The following is a 19,435-nucleotide window of genomic DNA, read 5'->3' as shown; positions in this document are numbered from 1 at the left end:
CGTCCATGAAATTTCGAGGTCGTGGGCGCTGGGTGCAGGCGAGCACGCACTCCTGGCAGCTGCACTGTACGCACGCACGCGGTGTCCGCTCGCTCGCCGCCTCCCCTCCCCCCCGCCGTCGTTGTTAACACCTTGCTCACGACCACCTCTCATCCGTCAACAGTCCGGCAAATACCCAAAAATGGCGCCCATCAAGAAGTCCAAGTCCGCCAAGGCCTCCGAGTCGATCAACTCGCGCCTCCAGCTCGTCGTCAAGTCGGGCAAGTACACGCTCGGCTACAAGCAGGCGCTCAAGCAGCTCCGCAACGGCAAGTGTGCGTATCATCGGTAGGACTACGACCTCCTGGGTGTGGGCAAACAGAGGACGAGGAAGACGCTGCGCGCGCACACGACACACCCAGGAGGATCCGCGTAGTCGGGGGCTGGAGCTGCGGCTGAGAAGGACTCCCCGATACTAACGCGGTTCCCCGTACACAGCCAAGCTCATCCTCATCTCGAAGAACTGCCCCCCGCTTCGCAAGTCTGAGCTCGAGTACTACGCCATGCTGTGAGTGGGCGGGACGCTGCAAGGGAGCAACTCTAACATCCGCCAGCTCCAAGACCTCGGTGCACCACTACGACGGCTCCAACGTCGACCTCGGCACCGCCGCTGGTAAGCTCTACCGTGTCGGCGTCCTCTCGATCCAGGACGCCGGCGACTCGGACCTCGTGAGTGGAGTGTGCAGAGGCGCGGCGTAGCCGCGTCGTGTGACGACGTGCAACTTTTACTGACCCCCGCAGCTCCAGGTCGAGGTCGCCTAAGCACGTCGACGCGTCGATGCATTGTAATCATTACAGAGGACCATTTCTGGGGATGCTGCATGATGCTGTATGACTGCGGGGGTGGTGCAAGGGGCAGGTGGCGGGGGTCGAGCAAGCAGACGGATGGGGGTACTGATGGCATTGCAACTTTTACAACACGGTCGACTACGGCAATGGCGACGCCCGCGATATCCGCACGACCTGGACGCGCGTGCCGCGGTCGAGCGCCGTGTCCCAGAATGTCGGGGCGTCGTCGATGGGCGCGAGGTCGAGGAGCTGGGTGTGGAGTTGGCGCTTTGCTGGTGGGAGTCAGTCGTCACACGAGTCGGGTGCACCCACCACACTCGGCGAGGAAGAGGGCAAACGTGTCCTCGTTGCGCACCGTCGCGGCTATGATGGCCGTGGGCGGGGGCGAGTCGCCGCCCGGGGCCGTGAGCACGTCGATGGCGCCCGCGAGGAGGGGCACGAGGTCGGGGTCGTAGATCTGCGTGAGCGTAGCCGAAAGGCAGACCCACCACGTCGGCTGCCACGACCGTCCGTCGCTCCCCGTTAACGGGGGCGAGCGCGTCGGCCCAGACCGGCGGCCTAGAGTCTGGGGGCAGCGCGGCGTCGGCCCAGTCGAGCGCTGCGGCGCGGGCGGACAAGCCGTCTGGGGTCAGCTCGTCGTCCTCCACGAGGCCCACTCAGCGCGAGGTTGCCCGCCAGCCGGGCGAGCGGCGTCCTCCTCTGCCCCTCCCCCTCGTCGTCGGTATCCCCCAAATCCGTCGCGATGACGTCCGACCCCCGCTGCGCCAGCACGGCGGCCAGGAACCCCGTCCCCGCGCCGAGCTCGACCGCCGCCCGGATATCGAGCTGCCCCAACACGATGTAGTGCGCGAGGAAGAGCGCGGCGGTCCAGGTGCGCAGGCCAGTGGTGCCGGCCTGCACGACGACCTGCTCCTCGAGCAGGGTGATGGCGTGTTCGGCGTCGCCGTGGCCGTAGATGAACGTCTTGTGCGAGGGCGGGCTGGGCGTCAGCTGCGTGGGGGGAAGGCAACGGACAGAGACGCGGGGTCGGCGCTCGGTGCGGCCATGAGGCCTGCTACCGCCTCGTAGATCGCCTCGTCGACCGCCTGGCGTTAGCTTGGCAGACGCCGCGACCCACCGCCTCGTCGTCGGCTTGCGCCGCGACGCCCGCCTCGAGCACGGGCAGCACGCGCCGCCAGAAGGTGCGCCGGTAGCCTGCGTCCGGGGCCGGCAGGGGGCTTTCCAACAACGCGCAGACGAGGAACGCCTGCCCCTCGCTGCTGGATAGCTCGGCGGCCGCGGGCACCCGCAGCAGGTAGGGCGGGACGAGGGCAAAGTACTGCCTGCGCAGTGTCTCGAGCGGACTTGCTGGAGGAGCCGCCGGCATCGTGTGGAGTGCGAGTGTGGGGACGCACGAGCATGAAATCTGACCACCTCCACCGGGGCGGCCGGGCGTCACCAGTGGCTGTGACGCTGCCCACGGCCCGGCGGCGACGGTGCTCACGCCCCACCCCCACCTGCTCGCCTGCACAACGCTATACATGTATATCTTCTCTCTTTACAATTATACTCCTTGTGACGCGCGGCCCACTTGCGCACGACCCACTCAGTGTCCTGCGGCCACCCCTACTCCCCCACGCCGTGCTCGGTCGCCGCGATCTGCGCCTCGCCAAGACGACGCGCGCGGTGCAGCTTGGCTAACTGGCGGCTCGCGCGCGCCAGGTCGTCCAGCGCCGCCTCGGTACGCGCCTGGCCCGTGGCCTCGAGGTCGCGCGTCTCCCAGTCGGCCGCCGTGATCGCCAGCGAGCCGTCCGCACGCACGACCGAGCCCGACGTTCCCACCGCCGCCGTCACCAGCGCCTGGCGAAGCCCCGCCGCCTCGATCATCTTGGCCTCGAGTTCCTGCCGTCAGCGGCGCCCCCGACCCCGCGCCCGCCCCCGCCCCACTCACAAAGAGCACGTCGTTGTTGCGCGCCTCGGCCGCCGCGAGGCGCTCGCGCGTCTGCACCAGCGCGAGCGAGTCGAGCTCGAGCTGCTTCATCTTCTCCTCGCGCTTGCGGCGGAACACCTGCTGCGCCTTGCGGTTCTGCTCGGCACGGAGCTCCTTGCTACTCGGTTAGCGGCGCGAGGACCCCCACCCACCTCAGCTTGGCTCTCGGCTTGCGCTTGTCGTCGTCGGCCTCGGCGGCGCCCGCCTCGCTCGCATCCGCCGCCGCAGCGGCCGCGGCCAGCGACTCGCCCTGCGCCACCTCGTACCCGACAAAGTCCTCGACGCCGCCCTCGCCCGCAGCAGCCGCAGCCACGGTGCGCAGGCGCTTCTCGCCGCGCGCCGCCTCCTCCTCCATCTCCTTCCAGCCGGCGCGCTCGTGCGGCGCCTTGCGGCGCTTGCCGCCCATCTCGCCTCTGTCGGTCGCGAGGACCATCTCCTCCGCGGCCGGGAGGGGCGGCAGCGGCGCGAGGAACGGCACGTCGGTTGCGCTCGCGGCGAGCTCGGACAGCGCGCTGGGGATCGTGACGCTCGTGTCGAGCGGCGACGCCGGCGCCGGCGCGCCCGTGGGAAGCGGGTCGTCGCGCTCGCGCACCGCATGGCGCAGGTAGTCGCCGTTGTTGAGGAACTGGCGGTCTGGCGTCAGTACTGCGCACGTACACCCGCTACCCACTCGCTCCGTGCTCGTCCTCGGCGTGCTCGTAGTGCGAGCCCAGGTCTGCGGTCAGCGGCGCGTCCTTTGCCTCCACGTACAGTTGATCAGCGATGCGGCCGCCGCATCGCCTTCCTGCGTCGACGGCGCGCCTTCGGCCGTCACGGCGCCGCCAGGGTACGCGAGCAGCGAGGCGAGCGACGACGGGGGCGGCGAGTTCATGGCTGCTGGTGGTCCTTGTTGTTGGTTGTCGCAAGTGGAGTGGTAGAGTGGAGGAGAGTGATTACGGAAGAGGTCGCCAGCAAGACAATTAGGTAAGGTTGAGTGGTGTGTTGGGTGTAGGTGGGCTAAAACTGGGGGGAGTAATTAAGCTGATCAACATGGTCGACAAAAACGCAGATGCCCCGCCATGTGGTCTCAGCAAAACTCCCCAAGCTTTAGCTCCCCTTCACAACTTCTAGCGTTAACCCCCGGCGGGAGTCGAACCCGCGATCTTCGACTCCAATTGAAACGCGTGGAAACAATAGAAGGTCGACGCCGTAAACCACTAGGCTACGGGGGCCACTGATTTTTAGGGTCCGAGCGTGTGTTACGGACCGTCGATCGCAGGCGTCCCTCGTGCACCTGTGTATGCATCACCCCGTGTGGAGTGATGGACAGCTGCTGGGGTGTATGCATGGCCACCTGGGGCTGTTGGTGGGGGTGGGGGCGGTTTTCGCCGTGTGGTGGCGTGCGAGGTGGTGCCGGTGATGGTGGCGGGGGGCGTGGGTGCGGGTGGGGGGCGTGTGTGTTGGAATCCCACCTCGGCCGCCTTGCTTCCCTCGAGTGGAGGGGGGCGCAGCACCCGTAGCGGACGCAGGACCGACCCGACGCGGGCTCGAACTGCCCCTCGCAACGTGGAGAATTGGGGCAAGCTCGAAGGTCGAGGATCCTGCCGAGTCGGGCACGCCGTCTGGTTCTCGGAGGGCATGTGCGTGCTCAAGTGCTGGCGTGTGGAGGCACCCGGGTTCTGGGTGGAGGTTGAAGCATGCGAGTGCGTGGAGGTTGGAGCGGCAGCCGTCCGCGGTGGTCGTCGTGTCGCGCTAGCACGAGTCGCGACGTTGAATGATCGATCTACTGGCGTGGGCGATGAAGAGCACGAGCAGTACGTCGACGCGCTGCAGTCGCCAACCTTCCAAGTCTCAGCGTGGTGCCGGGCCTCTGTGGGGGATGGTATTCATTGACGAGTTCTCTTTATCGACGCACCGGACCGCGGCGAGAGCAGCTTGCCCGCTGCTCAAGATGGTGGCTTCATCGAGCCTGCTGACGCCGCCACACACCCATCCGCGTGCCCGAACAAAGGTTCACTTGCTCCCAGCCCCCCTTTGTCTCACAGTCACTGCCATGCATCGTCATACGGTGGGTAAATACACAACAATATGGTGTTATACGACTATGTACACAGCAGCCGATACGGCTTACAACAGGACACCGCCTAAAACTTGAACGCACTCCACTCGTCGTCTTCATCCTCGCCAGGCTCGACGTCACGCGCCTGCTTCTTGACAATTCTCTTAACGGTCGCTCTGCCGACAACGAGTTTCTTGACGGTGGCATCCTGCGACCGCGGCTCGCCCGACCGCGCCAAACTTTGGACAATCGGTGTCTTGGGAGGCTCGACTTGCAGAGGCTGCCAGCGAGCCGGGGCAAACGCTCCAGTCGGCAGTTTAGGGTTGGGAGCCGACACCACCGATGGCTGCACGGGCTCTGGCATCGGCATCCGAGTATACTGCGCACGCTCGGCCGCCGAGAGGAGAGGGATATACACTCCATCCATAACCATTCGAGGCGGAGGAGTCGGCGAGGACGCGGGGCGTGCACGAGTTGAAGGGGGTGCGGGGAGCGGCTTAGATCGTCTCGCCATCTGGGTGAGACGCACGCGCTTCTTCGGCGGCGAAGAGATATCGGCGGGTTCAGCATCGTTGCCTTCAACCTCGTCCTCGTCAACAGTGGGCGAGCGAGCTCGGCGGCGCCGAGACGGCCCAGCTTCAGTCACCTCCACAGCAACGAAGTGCACCGCAGATGCTCGGGGACGGCGCGGCGGGGATGGTGAGGCAGAGAGGTCCAGAACCACATATGGCCTAGCAGTTCTTCGCGAAGGCGTGGGTGCAGGTGCAGCATGTTGCTCCTCGACCGCTGCCACCGCCCTTGTTCGTCGACCAGTCGACGCGGGTTCCGATGGACTCGAGTTGGGCTTCGCTGACGTTGATGATTTCGGCTGCTTTATCGACGCAACAGGCTCAGGGGGGGCAAAGTTGTTGGATGAGCGGGTTGCCCTCGAGGGGCGTGAGACCGAGACGGGCTCTGGCGGGGAGGACGTCCCAGCAGCCACCAAGGCCCTTGTTCGGCGGCCAGAAGAAGTAGGCTCCCGGGTGGTGGAGGCGACATTTGGCGACGACGGCATTGCCCTCTTCCGCGACGGCACTGGCTCCGGAGTGATATTATTGTTCGAAGCTCGCAGAGTGCGGGAGCGTCGAGGGGGCTGGGTAGGTTCCGGTGTACCCGGGATTTCGGATGAAGCGGAGCGCTTTGGAATGCGCTTCGACGGCGATCGTTGTCCATTCTCGATGTCGCTACCTGACGCTGCCGCACCTCGGGTGCTCTTGCGCACAGACACTGGTACGGGGAGGCGTGCTCGACTTGACGACGAAACAGTAGCTGGCGTCTTGTAGCGGCGTGCCAGGGTCACGGAAACCGAGCCCCGGCCACGCTGTGTCGAGCTGGCGGTAATGGGGGCAGGCGATGTCGCCGTCTTCGAAGAGGATTTGCGCTGGGGCTCACTGGAACGAGATTTGCCGTCAGGTGATGCCTCGTCGACGGCTTCTCCCGACGAACTGCGTTGCGGGCTCTGGTGATCCGACCGATAAAGATCGCCTTCATCCTGTGGTGGTTGCTTGGGAGCGTCTCCATCCCCATCCTCGTCTTCGTCCTCGTCCTCCTCCATCACAAGGTCGTTGAAAGCGGCCTCTTCGTCCGACACGGCATTGTCGATCTCTTCCTCGTCCGGCAGCTCGTTGCCGAACTCCTCTTCGTCGTCCAGGGCGTTGTTGAACTCTTCCTCCTCGTTGGCGCCCTCGTCTGGGAACAGTAGCTCATCGCCGTCTTGCTGCTCTCGATCGGACTGCATTGCCGCATCGTTCTCCCCGATGGCCTCGTCCAGTAACGCGTCAATTGCGCGCTCTCCGGACAGCTCTCGACTGGTGCTCGTCCTCCCGGAAGTGCCGGTAGTCCCCAGGCGCGGCTCTGGTGGGTCGTCGTTGTGCAGATCATCTGCTTCTGTCTGGCCGTTCGCGCCCCCTTCTCCAAAGCCGTTCCAGAACTCGTCTGGGGGCATTGAGCTGCTGAGGTGATGCTGCGAAGCGTTGTTGACCTCTTCCTCCTCCGTCTCCAGCCCCCGGGGCAAGTCGACTTCAGGCGACGGCACGCGAGGAAGTCGGCCGCGCCGAGCGCGCTGTTCCTCGGGCGGCACAAAATCTGGGTCATCCGTGCCGTCGGCATCAAAGCCGTCCGGAAGGACGAGGTCTGGCGTTGGCGTTCGATCGCAAACAGAGACGATGTCCTGAGTGCCGTTTGCGACGGCCTCATTGAGCTGACGATCTCGAGTGGAAGCGCGGGGGCGTGAAGTGCCGAGAAGTGTGACGTCGTCATCTCCAGTCGCAGACCGCCGGCGCGGCTCGACAGAAGCACTTGCAGTCGTCTTTGACTTGGAAGGCCTTCCTCGACGATGCTTGGGCGGCGGGCTTTCAGAATCAGAAGGGACCTTGTACCACACCGAGTCGGGAGCAGACATTGCCAAAGGACGCAGGCCCAGCTCCTTGCGACGCCAATTCTCGAGTTCGAACAGAGCTGCAGGGTCCAGAGTCCTGAGATCCAGACGAAGCTCGCGAACACACCGACTTGTGGGGCCTGGTGGTGGGGGGTAGTCTGGGATGACGGGGCTTTGCGCCCTCGAAGTTGGGTTGCTCTTGTCTTGGCTCTCCTTGGAAGGAGGAACTGTGCCGACGGCGCCAAGTGCTATTAATGCAAGGGTTATCTTGGACTCGGTGATATCAGGGGCCGGTTGTGATGACGGATTGGGAGGAGAAGCTTGTGCGCTGGGCTCGAGCGAAGGTTCGGTCGGGTTGGCCGGATCGTCGTCTGCAGCCGCCTCCACTGTGGCTGGCACTGGGTCCGGTACTGCGGCCGGGGTGCTGCTTTCTGGTGGATTGCTTGCGGCGGCAAGATCTTGACCTGGGGAGACAGCACCGGTGGCTGGTGTTCGAGGAGAGGGGTAATCTGCGAGGGCGCGGATGGCCGAGGGTGGTCGGGGTAGTGGCTCGGAAGGTTCTGGTGGTGGTTGGGAGTCGTGTCTTGTAGAGGGCTGCGGAGAGTTGCCATCCGCCGAGGCTCGTTCGTCGACTGGTAGCTGGGCATCGCCAGGAGGAGACGAAGGCGCGAGCGTTGGTTGTTGATCAGGCTGAGCCGCGTCCGAAGTGCCAGTCGCGTCCACGTCCATGGCATCAGCCATCGTCACGTCGGCACCTTCCTCCGGTGCAGCTGTCTTCCCTACATCCGCCTTGTCCCCGACCTCTCCAACTGGAGCGTCCCCATTCGCGGCATCGCCATTCGGCCGCGGCGTGCCTTCCTCGGCGTCGACTGCCGGTGCTGGCGACGTGTCGACCTCTATGGGCTGCTCCAGGTCGTCGGGGAGACTGGCATACGGCTCACTTGGGCTCGGTGGAAGTTCTGAGCTGTAGGTAATACGCAAGTCGATGCGGTGGTAGCTCGCTGGTGTACGGAACCGCTCGAGGACGTCGCTGAGCTTGTTGAGGTGGTCGGGTGACGACATGCCCGAGAGCCACTTGGCCAACGGGGCGAGGGCTATCCCGCTCTGCACCTCTGTCGGCTTGAACGACGCCGATGACGGAAACCCAGTCATCTGAGGGCGGGTGGGCCGGTTGTGAGCGATGGATGAGAAAGTGCAATAACACAAACAAGTGAGGTGATCGAGTTGCACGAGGATCAACAGGGGCCGGAGAAGGTGGAGGTCCACTCATCGTCATGAGGATTTCGGCGTCATGCGTCTTTTGCCGCCCTTCCTTCCTCGTTGCTCAATCCACCAGCCATGTCCCGCCCCGCAGAGCTCCTAGCGCCCAACCGCGCACTCATGTTCCCCCGGTTCGAGACGTATCGCCTCCAGTCGCTCGACCCGGACGAGGACATGACGGTGCACACCCTTCCCGGGAGCGGCGCGACGCAGAGCCGCGTGGGGTACAACTCGCAGCAACTGAGCTTCAAGGAGGTGCGCTCGCGGATCAGCTGGGACCATCTCGACACGCAGGGCAACCGGGGCGTCTATGTCGACGTCGACTGGAATGTCGTCGGGTTCGAGGTGGACGTAAGTGGTCAATCAACTGGGGTTGCGATCGCTGACATTGCAAAGGACAAGTTCGAGCCGACGTTTAGCACGCTGGCGAGCCTGCCCGTCCCCATCTCTTCGAGCTCCCAACAAGCCGAGTATCCTCGGGCTCTTCCACTGTCACCGATAACCTGGGCCGTGTCGTCAGGCTCTGGATCGCTCTACATCCTCCAAGTGTCGGCGCCAGGCGAAGGCTTCTCTGGACGCTTCATCGCCCGCTACGACCTTGCCGGTGAAGACGGAAGCTCGAACCCCAGCCCCTTCTTGCTCTACGCGGCGCACAGCGAGGCAGAGGATGCCTACCGCCTGCTGCTTTGCCGTCCCGTCGTGAGCGCCGAGGCCGAGGTCAGCAAGTACCGACCCCGCCAGGCCGTCTTTGACCTGATCGAGGTCGACGTCCTCACGAACGTCGAGAACGGCGTGGATGACGAGCCGCAGACCTTCTCGCCCTCGTGGTCCCTTCGTGGTAACGATCTCCCCTACTGGGCAACATGGGCTGAGGGCGGCTGGCTGGTGGCGTCTGAGGATCCGTTCACCTCTGGCCCCGTCGCGCGCACACCTCGACCCCGAGAGAGCGAAGGTGCTAAAGCGGCACGACAGCACGAGGCAAGAGTCTCCAAGCTCGGCCTTGGCGCCTCTTTACCGGACGACGTCGACGCGCCCCGTGGCGCCGGTGCGGAGGAGGACGAGATGGACGTCGACGATGGCGACGACAAGGTGTTCCCTTTCAGGTGGACCCAGAACGAGACATCAGTCACCATTACGATCCCGGTGCCAGGCGGCACCCCACGGCGCGATATCGCTCTCTCGATTGCTCCCGAGTATCTTGATATCAAGATCACGTCGCCGTCCCTATCCCCCGCCCTGTTTACATTCCTCGAGCGCTCGCGCCATTCGTTCTGGTCCGAGGTCGACGCCGATGAGTCGACCTGGACGTACCACTCTGCCATTGGCGAGATAGAGATCGAGCTTCAGAAACTCGAAGGCGACGCCCGCTGGCCTAGCATCTTTGTGCCGGCCGACGACGACGACGATGCAGAGGTGGAAGACGTCCCGGAAACTTTTGCGGCCTCGACGCTGGCGGCCATACGCGACAGCTTCAACAATGTCAAGACCCGAAGCGCCGACGAGCCTCAGGGTAACCACCCCGCGTTGCCGGGACTTCTTCGCGAGGAGCTCGACTACGACCTCGAGGACGACGACTATGAAGAGGCAGAGGGCGCCGCTATTTCCGAATCCAATTCCGGAGGAGTTGGCCGATCAGTCTTGCTTGGTCACGTCAAGGTTACCCCCGATGGGCCCCAGGCGACTTGGCCGCGGCAGCCGTCGTCGATCCTGTCGCTTCCTGTGACAAGTGCCGGCGGCGACCTCCCGGTCAACACTGGTGTTATCGTCAAATTTGCCGTCGACGGGCTGCTGTTTGCGCCAGTGCCGGGCTCCGACCCGTCGCGTGCGCCGTGGATTCACCTTGGGACCAACCCCGCTCTTGGCTTTGTGCTGTCATCGAAGCGCGACCTCCGACTTGTGCGGCACCTGACCCGCATGGATTCAGGAGTGGCCAAGACTGTTGTCCTTGGCTTTGAATCGGGCTCCGGCAATGGCCAGGGCAACGCTTACATTTATTACCCGCCCTCGGCAGATCTGCCGACGTCTGCGAGGCAGGGCGTTATTGGAGTGAGTGGGGGAGAGAGAGGAGGGCTGCTTGGAGTTGGCAGTGTCGAGGTGGCAGGCCGCAATGTGGCAGTTGCTCTGTGCGAGCGTGCATTGGTAGTGCTCAAGGGTGTAGAGGCGTAGAGAGAAGGGGGGGGCCCAAGCTGTAGCATTGGTTGCATTAGTTTTTTTTCTTGTTGGCTTGGCTGGATGCTGCTGCGGGGGTGGAACGAGATGCCGCCGGTTATTGCGGATGGCGTTGCAACCGTGAGAGGGTAAGGTAGGACGCCGAGCCATGCGTGGTGTCAGGCACCGACGGCCAGTCTGGGTGGGGGGGTGGGCCGTGGTGGATGAGCCCAGGGCGGCCCAGCCAAAGAGTCGGAAGCCACCTGTACAAACGAGCCGCGCCACCATACAGCCAGCCAGCCCAGCCAAGCAATCTCGCCCAGCTCCTCGCCCGCCCCGCCCCGCCCGCCGGTCGTCAGCACCAAAGACAGCCGCCCCCCGCAGTGCCGTTGCCGCCGCCGCCGCCGCCCCTTCGCCGCGCCATCGAATCATTGCAGCATCTCTCTGCCCGACCGACCGACGCCTCCTCTGCTCCGCTCCCTCTCTTGCCCTCTCCCAACTCCGACGACACCTGACCCCCTCTGTCTGTCTTGTCGTCTCTCCTGTCGCGCCTTGCACACATCATCACCACATAGATAGCAGCAACAGGCACCCACTCATCCTCATTCATCACGCACACCCACACACACACACGACCGCATACAAAAACCTTCCCCCCTTGCTCCCTTCTCCCCCACCTTCACCATATCGTCCATCATCACTCCCTCCAGGGCCCGCCCTGTCATCAACCAACTCTCTGCATCTCGCGTCGCAGCCGTCCACAGACACATCACCACCATGCCAAAGGAGAAGGTTGCCATCATCGGTTCCGGTAACTGGTACGTTTTCAGATTGCCGGGTAATGAGACTAGACGGGCAAGGGGGGAAGGAATGGGCTGCCTGTCGCGGTTTGGGCAGACGACCACTTGTTGGTTGTGTGTGCAGCAGCACAAAGTGGAGCCCAGCACCCGACTAGGCTACCGAGCACTCAGCTGACACTGCTCACAGGGGCTCGGCCATCGCCCGTATCGCCGGCCAGAACGTTCGCAACCACTCGGACGTCTTTGACGAGAGGGTCCCCCTGTGGGTCTTTGAGGAGACTGTACGTGCACCAGCCTCACACACACACACACACGACGTGGCGCTGACAAGACGCCCCTGGCGCTGTTTGCAACAGGTCGACGGCAAGAAGTTGACCGAGATCATCAACTCGACCCACTACAATGTCAAGTACCTCCCCGACGTTCCCCTCGGAGACAACGTTGTCGCCATCCCCGACGTGGTCGAGGCCGTCAAGGACGCCACTGCCCTCGTTTTCGTCCTTCCCCACCAGTGTACGTTGCCTGTTTGGTCCTGGAGTGACTACCTACTCACGTGAGCAGTCCTCGCAAAGACTCTGGACGCCATCGAGGGCAAGATTGCGCCCAACGCAAAGGCCATCTCTCTGATCAAGGTGGGTGTGGTTGTGCTGCTGGCTGTTGGGGGCAAGCTGACACGGCTGCAGGGTGTCGACGTCCACGGTGCCGACATTCACATCTTTGCCGATGTTATTGAGAAGCGCCTGGGCATTTCGTGCTCGGCCCTCTCGGGCGCCAACATTGCGTCTGAGGTGGCTCTTGGGCGTTTCTCCGAGACCACTGTCGGCTACCGCAACGGCCAGGAGGCGCAGGGCCTTCTGTGGCAGAAGCTTTTCCGTGAGTCGATGCCGATCGCGTCGAGCGGGTGGAGCGAGGCTGACTCGTGGCAGAGACGCCCCAGTTCAAGGTCCAGCTCATCGAGGACGTTGCCGGTGTGTCGCTCTGCGGTGCCCTCAAGAACGTTGTCGCCGTCGCTGCCGGTCTCAACGACGGTCTCGGCTACGGCAACAACACCAAGTGTGAGTGACGTCAATGGGGATTAGCCTGACTCCTTCAGCCGCCATCATGCGCATTGGTCTGCTCGAGACGATGAACTTCTGCCTCGAGTTCTTCCCCTCAGTCAAGTCGGAGACCTTCCTGCAGGAGTCTGCCGGTGTCGCTGACCTCATCACGTCGTGTAAGTGCTACACCTCTTGGGTCGCCGTCGTCGCTGTGATCGCTGCTCGGTCACTGAGTGACCGGGTTTGATCCGTGCGCTCGCGTACGCGTGCACCCACCCCCTGGCGGCCCCCACCACGTGCACCGCTGATCCTTGACAGGCCTTGGTGGTCGTAACCGCAAGGTCGCCGAGGCGTTCGTCCTCACCGGCAAGCCTTTCGACGTGCTCGAGGCCGAGATGCTTGCTGGCCAGAGTGAGTAACAAACGTGTTGTGTGCTTGCACGTTGCTGACGCCCGCTCCCAGAGCTCCAGGGTATCCACACTGTAAGCTCGACGCCGAAATGGAGACCCCGCTGACGTATCAGGCCAAGGACTGCCACATCTTCCTCAAGGCACGCAACCGCCTGGGTGCTTATCCTCTCTTCGACAAGGTCTACCACATCTGCTGGGAGGGCCAGGACCCGGCAACCCTGACGGTTGACCTGTAAACGACATGTGCATAATGAAGCGGGGCGCTGCGGCGTGATCGCTGGCGAGCCGAGACGAGACGTAATCGCGCAGCAGCGGCGAGTTTGACCTAAGAGTTTAGGGGTGATGGAGTGGGTGGAGCATTAAAAGTGGTGCTCGGAACCTGACTCGTTGTTCCAGGATAGATATTATGATGCACCGAGTAGGGGTTGCGGGCGGGGTTACGACAGGGCGGTGAGCGCGGCGGCAGTCTGGGCTCGGAGGGGGGTCGGAGACGGCTCGGAGGGCGGCTGAGGTCAGACTGAGGTCACTGGATCTGGGGTAGTAGAGGGATGGGTGGCATGTAAATCGTTGGCCGCACGCCACACGCGTCAGACGAGCGGCGGCTGCCCTGCACGTCCTGCACGATGCGGCAAGGCGTGGTGCGTTGAGACAGAGACTACATGTTCGAGTGCCATGGGCTAGTGGTTGGGCTCGACGCGCGACGCGACCACGAGCGAGCGCGCCAGAGCTAACGGCAGGAACACGAGTCACTGGAGCAGAGGCAAAAACTTTTCTGGGCTAAGCTAACGGGGTGGTCGTGTGTCGACGCGTGAATGAATAGCCAGTAAAGCGGGAAGGGGTGCACCGCGGGTGCCGCCGCCTTGGTGGGTCGAGTGCACCCCCCAAAACCATTAGCCCCCGGCATTATGACCCGGCCCAGGCCTCGATTAGGGTGGGCTTGGGTGTCGTCGTGGGCCGTGGTCTCTGCGCTCTCGTAAGCCTCTGTGGCCTCGGATTGCTGGCTCGGCGGGCGGGGCGGGGCGTGGCAGACAGCAAGCACATGAAGGTACGACGAAGCGCTGCACGCGCGTCGTGCATGGCGCGTAACGTGTTGCGTTGCGCCGGCCGCCTGCGCCGGCCCAACCACCACGACCCACCACATGCCTCGCCCCGCCCTGGAGCGACATGATCAAGGGTGCCCTGCGGCAGCTCGTGGATCGCCGCAGCAGGGCAGCGGCACGCGTACGGCTCATGTAGGGGTCATTCTCCGCATAAAGCTCTACATTGCGGCCCCAAGGACCCCAGACTCTCTCTTTGATCCGTACTCCCCCCTCCCCTCCCCTCGCAGCTCTGGCAGCTGTAAAACACTCCGAAGATCCTTGCTGCGACGTCGACGTCGTCGCCGCCTCCGCCGCCTCGTCGTCACTCCGCCGCGCTGAGCGCCCCGCCCCGCCTCGACACTCTCTTAAGACCGACCACCACAAGGCCAGCACCATGCCCTTCCCCTCGTTCACTCGTCGAAACAGCGTCGCAGAGCGCCGCACGTCCGCCATCCGCCCCTCGTCACTCTTTGGCCTGTCCGACTGGGCACTGTTCGACATGCCCAAGCCCCAGCCCCAGCAGGCGCCGCCACGCCAGCTCCAGCTCGCGCCGCTGCGCCCCCTGCCCGAGAACCACAGCTACACGCTCACTGCCGCCGATACCGCGTTCCACACGCCGACGCCGCGCCGCCGCACGCAGAGCGCTGCGGCCCCGCGCCCAATGTCGGCCTATGCGTCGTCTCTGCCGCCCGGCGCCGCAGAGGCCGTGCTCGCCCTCCCCGGATTCGACACGCGCAACAACTACACGCCCGTCGACTGCAGCCGCGTCGTGCCCATCAACGCCAGCCGGCCTGTGCCTGTTGTGCGCGCGCCGCGGTCGACTGGATTCGACATTTTCGACGCCCACTGCCCGTCCGACAGGTCCGCCCGGCGCGACCTCGGTTTCGGGGCGCCTCAGACAAGTGTGAGTGAAGCTTGATTTGCGCTTGAGCTTGGTGGTAGAGTGGTCGGGTCAGCCGGGTCAGCCGGGTGAGCCGGGGTCAGCAGCCCTGGCGCGCCTTGCTACTGGCTCGTTGCTCTTTTTCTGGCCCACCCTGCTTTTGTTAAAATCTGTCGAGGATTGAATTGGGTGGCGCAGGCACAAAGAGAGAGGAGGCGAGGGAGAGAGCAAAAGGCAGACGAGGGCAAGGAGCAGCCCAATCTCCCGAAAGAGTATGACGCGGCGGCCAAAAAGGCTGCCCTGCCCCAGGCAGATTCGGTCGTAGAGGGGCGCCACTTGAAAACGACAACAATAACGTAGGCTGGCATACGGCATCGGGCGAGCAGCGAGCAAGCAGAGCAGCCCCAGGCCTCTTTGAGCCATCTCGACACTGCTGCTACACTCACTGCATTGCCTACTTGGTCATTGAGTAGAGTGACAAGCACAAGCCATCTCTCTCTCGTCGTCGTCGTCTTGTACACACTCTCCACACACACACACCACTCGCTCTCACTCCCACTCCCACTCCCACTCCCCGACTCGCCTCACCTACCCCGAGTGGCACAACACGATCCATTCCGCATTCCATCCCCCCGCCCCCCGCTTCGCCGCAATCGTCTTGTCCCCCCAACCACTCGCCCGCATCGTCTCACACCCACAGCACTATCAAAAGCGCTCAGCCATGGTAGACGCAAACGGCAGCCGGCTGCCAGTCGTCCCACCACGTTCTCACCTACGACCATCCGCAGCAGCACCACCATCAGCCGCGTCGTCGTCGTCGTCGTCGTCGCCTTGCTCATCGACCCCATCATCCTCGACTGCGTCGCCTCTCCCCTCACGTAGCTCGTCTCTTGCCCGCAGCACTGGCAAGTCGGCCAGCTCGATCGAGGTCCACACCCCTTCGCCACCGTCGACCCCCTTGACACAGCGTCAGTTCAACATCTCGTCTCCGATGGGCAACGGCAACGGCAACACCGACTTTGGCCCAAAGCTCGCCTCGCACGAGCGCGACGTTATCCACTTCTCGCAGCCCGTCCGCAAGCGCAACTTTGCGGGCAGCGTCTCGAGCATCGACCGCGATCCGTTCAAGATCCGCGACGGGCTCCAGTCGCGCAAGGCGTCGAGCGGGGTGTACACACGTGAGTTGTCATTGTGCAGGCGTTGCAAAAGCTGTTCTGACAAAGGCCGCAGCCAACACGTTCCCTGGCCCTAGTGTGCAGCAGCAGCGTCCGAACCAGTCGTTCCCGGCGACGTCGCCGACATTGTCGACGTTCTCAAACGACTCGGGGTCGAGCTCGTCGCACCACCGCAGACCGGCCTACCGCGTCCGCTCGCTCGGCAGCTTCCAGCGCTTCTCGGTGCACAAGGAGGAGCCGCTCCCCCCGCTCCCCATCTCGAACCCGACCAACCCGCGCACCAGCTACTACCCCCAGTACGCTACTCCCAAGCCGAGCTACTCGCCGACGAGCGCCCGCTCTGGCGCGTCCATCAGCCCGCCCGACACGCCTACGACGCCGACGTCGGTCAACATCTCGGGCCACAGCGTGCCCGCGAGCAGCGTCGCGCGTCCCGTCGTCATCATGTCGCAGTCCGACTTTGGACCCGGCGTCGACTTTTCGCGCTCGCCCGTCGAGTCCTCTGCCCTCGGCCTCGGGTTCGAGGAGAAGCCCACGTCGTACCTGCGCTCGCGCTCGTCTGACCAGGCGCCGCAGCTCCCGCCGATCGACGCGTCTCCGTCTGCGATGCCCTCGCCTCCTGCTGGACCCACAACACCACCTGTTAACAAGCGCACCCGCCGCAAGCCTGTGCCTCGCCTGGACGAGGACATGATCGAGCACCTCGAGGCGCTCGAGACTGGGTCTGGGTCGCGCCCCCACGCTCTTTAAAAGCAACAAGAACGCCCCTAATGATTTGTGTTGCCCCGTAACAGTTCTTGTTGTATCCATTGTGTCTACGTATTGTGTGGGCTGGCCGTGCCTTTAAACGGTTGATGTTACTGTGTATGGCACCGAGCACCGAGCGGAGCGAGGTGCGAGGTGCGCGAGGTGCGTGGGGAGTTGGGCGGTGGGCAGGTCGTGGCGTCGTCGCTGGCGGCGTGGTCGCTGGTGCAGTGTCGATGACCGCGGCTGCGTCGTGGCTGGCGTCGATGTCGGGTGCTCGCTGGCGTCGATTGTCGTGTGCAGTGGACGACGCGGCCGCCTTGGCGCTCGCTGGTCATCTGACTATATCTGGATGCCGGGGGTGCCAGAGGTTGCCCGATAGCGACGGCGCAACGAGTTGCCCGTAGATGGTAATGTCGGCAGTGGCCCGCCCGCCTGCGCTAGGCAAAAGGCCGAGCCGACACAGCCGACATTACGGCTGCGTGCGCGTCGCCCGAACAGCGACGAGCAAGGGTGCCGCTCCCGGACTACTGAGCACTGCAAGCGCGCGCACGCTGCGACGTAATATCACGGCCAGCTGGGCGAGCGGGCAGGAGCAGCACGCACCAGCAGCATGCCCCAGCCAGTGCCCAAGGCAGCGTGGACGCGCTTCTTCCCCGCCCAGCTTGCCAGCGGCGAAGCCTTTGACGAGACGCCAGACGGGCAGATCGCGCTGCGCCGCGCGCCGGGCGAGCCTGGCGTGGGCGGCGGCTGCTGCGGCCGGCGCCGGCGTCGATAGGGGTCGTGCTGCCGGCGAGGCCGCGAGGGGGCAGAGAGGCCACGCCGAGCAGCTCGGCTGTGGCGGCGCTGCGGGCCTGCATACGCCATCAGAGCTCGGCCCATGCATAGTCTCCACCCCCGCCCCGTCGCCTTGTTGTTGTTTATGCATGCATACGCGCACACACCTTCCCGTCCCGGCGGCCCCCCACGGGGACGCCGACGCTGACGCTGACCGAGCAACGTGACGCGTCGAAAAGTCTGCCATGCTGCCACCCACCACCGCCGCCCGCCGCGCCGCCTCCACCCGGCAACCATCTCCACGTCACCGAGATACCCAACTCTTTCAACCACACCCCCCACCACACCCACCATGCGGCTCTTCTCCCTCTCCGCCGCGCTCCTCGGCCTCGCCGGCCTCGCCGCCGCGTCCAACGTCGTCGACCTCGACTCGAAGAACTTTGACAGCGTGGGTTGGGCGGGCGCCGCGCCGGAGGTCCGTGCTGACTCACCAGATTATCGGCAAGGACAAGGGCGCGCTGGTCGAGTTGTAAGTGGGCTGGACTTGGCTGGGATGCACAGTACTGACGCCACAGCTACGCTCCGTACGTCGACTCTGCTTGCGATCCGTAGTGACCCGCTGACAATCCCAGCTGGTGCGGACACTGCAAGACGCGTGAGTGGAGAACCGAGATGGAGATCTCGCCCCGCTGACACACCCAGTCGCCCCCATCTACGAGAAGCTCGCCGACGCCTTCCCCTCGGGCAAGGTCATCATCGCCAAGACCGACGCCGACGGTGTCGGCCGCGACCTCGGCTCCAAGTACGGTATCCAGGGCTTCCCCACCCTCAAGTGGTTCCCCGCTGGCTCGCTCGAGCCCGAGGACTACAACTCTGGCCGCGACCTCGACTCGCTTGCCAAGTTTGTGACGGAAAAGTCGGGCGTCAAGTCCAACATCAAGCCTCCCCCTCCCCCCGCCGCCAAGGAGCTCGACATCTCCAACTTTGACGACGTTGTCGACGGCTCCAAGAATGTCCTCGTCGCCTTCACCGCCCCCTGGTGCGGCCACTGCAAGAACATGAAGCCCGCGTACGAGAAGGTCGCCAAGGCCTTCTCGGGCGAGTCCAACTGTGTTGTCGCTCACGTCAACGCCGACGCCGCCGAGAACAAGCCCCTCGGCGCCCGCTTTGGCGTCAAGAGCTTCCCCACCATCAAGTTCTTCCCCAAGGGCAGCGAGGAGCCCGTCCCCTACACCGGCGGCCGCTCCGAGGACGCCTTTGCCGAGTTCCTCAACGAGCACTGTGGCACCTTCCGCGCTCCCACCGGCCTCCTGACCGACCTTGCCGGCAAGATCACCTCGCTCGACGTCCTCGCCCACGAGTTCATGGACGAGATCCCCACGCGCGCCGAGATTGTCAAGCGCACCAAGGACGCCGTCACCGAGTTTGTCTCGACCGCCGACGACAAGGCCAAGGTCGCCGCCGAGTACTACCACAAGGCCATGGAGCGTATTGTTGAGAAGGGCGACGCGTGGCTCGAGAAGGAGAAGACGCGCCTGACCAACCTCCTCGCCAAGGACTCGCTCGCGTCGTCCAAGCTCGACGAGCTCAAGGTCAAGGTCAACATCCTCGAGTCGTTTGTCGCCAAGCGCGTCGGCGAGTTTGTCGACGATGGCCACGACGACGCCCACGACGAGCTCTAAGGTGCATGCGGCCCAACATCAAAAGCCAAAAAGCCATAGCCATATCCCATGCATCGTCGTTATTCTAATCCCTCGTGTCGTCGTAATTTCAATGCGTCGCTGTAATTCTAATTGATTCCATGAGAAATAGAAAAGCCACGTGACCACGTCACTTGTGACGGCTTGCGCGTCGCTGACGAGTGACGATTGACG

The 19,435-nt window shown here is 64.1% G+C and overlaps 7 protein-coding genes and 1 non-coding gene across 8 annotated transcripts; 4 read left to right on the top strand and 4 right to left on the bottom strand.

The window, feature by feature from the left end:
• Nucleotides 1-181: 181 nt before the first annotated feature.
• On the top strand, nt 182-801 carry RPL30 (60S ribosomal protein eL30; the record flags this gene model as incomplete). Its single annotated transcript, XM_069357450.1, has 4 exons — nt 182-314; nt 478-547; nt 594-708; nt 781-801. 4 exons carry the CDS (start codon nt 182-184, stop codon nt 799-801), a joined length of 339 nt encoding a protein of 112 aa, XP_069205387.1.
• Nucleotides 802-966: 165 nt separating this feature from the next.
• On the bottom strand, nt 967-2,194 carry Q8F55_009074 (uncharacterized protein; the record flags this gene model as incomplete). Its single annotated transcript, XM_069357449.1, has 6 exons — nt 967-1,100; nt 1,141-1,285; nt 1,317-1,450; nt 1,485-1,807; nt 1,843-1,913; nt 1,946-2,194. The coding sequence occupies 6 exons, from the start codon at nt 2,192-2,194 to the stop codon at nt 967-969; spliced, it is 1,056 nt and encodes a 351-aa protein (XP_069205386.1).
• Nucleotides 2,195-2,433: 239 nt separating this feature from the next.
• Nucleotides 2,434-3,668, bottom strand: Q8F55_009073 (uncharacterized protein; the record flags this gene model as incomplete). Its single annotated transcript, XM_069357448.1, has 4 exons — nt 2,434-2,709; nt 2,759-2,915; nt 2,950-3,430; nt 3,548-3,668. 4 exons carry the CDS (start codon nt 3,666-3,668, stop codon nt 2,434-2,436), a joined length of 1,035 nt encoding a protein of 344 aa, XP_069205385.1.
• Nucleotides 3,669-3,911: 243 nt separating this feature from the next.
• On the bottom strand, nt 3,912-4,008 carry Q8F55_009072. Its single transcript has one exon. It is a non-coding gene; the product is annotated as a tRNA-Arg (tRNA).
• A 1,918-nt stretch (nt 4,009-5,926) lies between these two features.
• Nucleotides 5,927-8,403, bottom strand: Q8F55_009071 (uncharacterized protein; the record flags this gene model as incomplete). The annotated part of the gene is made up of 2 exons (XM_069357447.1): nt 5,927-6,012; nt 6,078-8,403. 2 exons carry the CDS (start codon nt 8,401-8,403, stop codon nt 5,927-5,929), a joined length of 2,412 nt encoding a protein of 803 aa, XP_069205384.1.
• A 186-nt stretch (nt 8,404-8,589) lies between these two features.
• Nucleotides 8,590-13,142, top strand: GPD1 (glycerol-3-phosphate dehydrogenase; the record flags this gene model as incomplete). The annotated part of the gene is made up of 12 exons (XM_069357446.1): nt 8,590-8,862; nt 8,908-10,557; nt 11,446-11,477; nt 11,647-11,740; nt 11,816-11,972; nt 12,021-12,091; nt 12,143-12,332; nt 12,386-12,514; nt 12,553-12,672; nt 12,815-12,907; nt 12,959-12,978; nt 13,020-13,142. 12 exons carry the CDS (start codon nt 8,590-8,592, stop codon nt 13,140-13,142), a joined length of 2,952 nt encoding a protein of 983 aa, XP_069205383.1.
• Nucleotides 13,143-14,379: 1,237 nt separating this feature from the next.
• On the top strand, nt 14,380-16,790 carry Q8F55_009069 (uncharacterized protein; the record flags this gene model as incomplete). The annotated part of the gene is made up of 4 exons (XM_069357445.1): nt 14,380-14,889; nt 15,566-15,589; nt 15,839-16,043; nt 16,096-16,790. The coding sequence occupies 4 exons, from the start codon at nt 14,380-14,382 to the stop codon at nt 16,788-16,790; spliced, it is 1,434 nt and encodes a 477-aa protein (XP_069205382.1).
• Nucleotides 16,791-17,913: 1,123 nt separating this feature from the next.
• On the top strand, nt 17,914-19,243 carry Q8F55_009068 (uncharacterized protein; the record flags this gene model as incomplete). The annotated part of the gene is made up of 5 exons (XM_069357444.1): nt 17,914-18,009; nt 18,056-18,090; nt 18,137-18,145; nt 18,194-18,216; nt 18,264-19,243. The coding sequence occupies 5 exons, from the start codon at nt 17,914-17,916 to the stop codon at nt 19,241-19,243; spliced, it is 1,143 nt and encodes a 380-aa protein (XP_069205381.1).
• Nucleotides 19,244-19,435: the final 192 nt, after the last annotated feature.

This window comes from Vanrija albida, assembly GCF_041260175.1.
Source record: "Vanrija albida strain AlHP1 chromosome Unknown contig_7, whole genome shotgun sequence".
In the NCBI taxonomy this organism is placed as follows: Eukaryota; Fungi; Basidiomycota; class Tremellomycetes; order Trichosporonales; family Trichosporonaceae; genus Vanrija; species Vanrija albida.
Note: the sequence above shows the minus strand (reverse complement) of the source record. Positions and strands in the feature narration are given on the sequence as shown.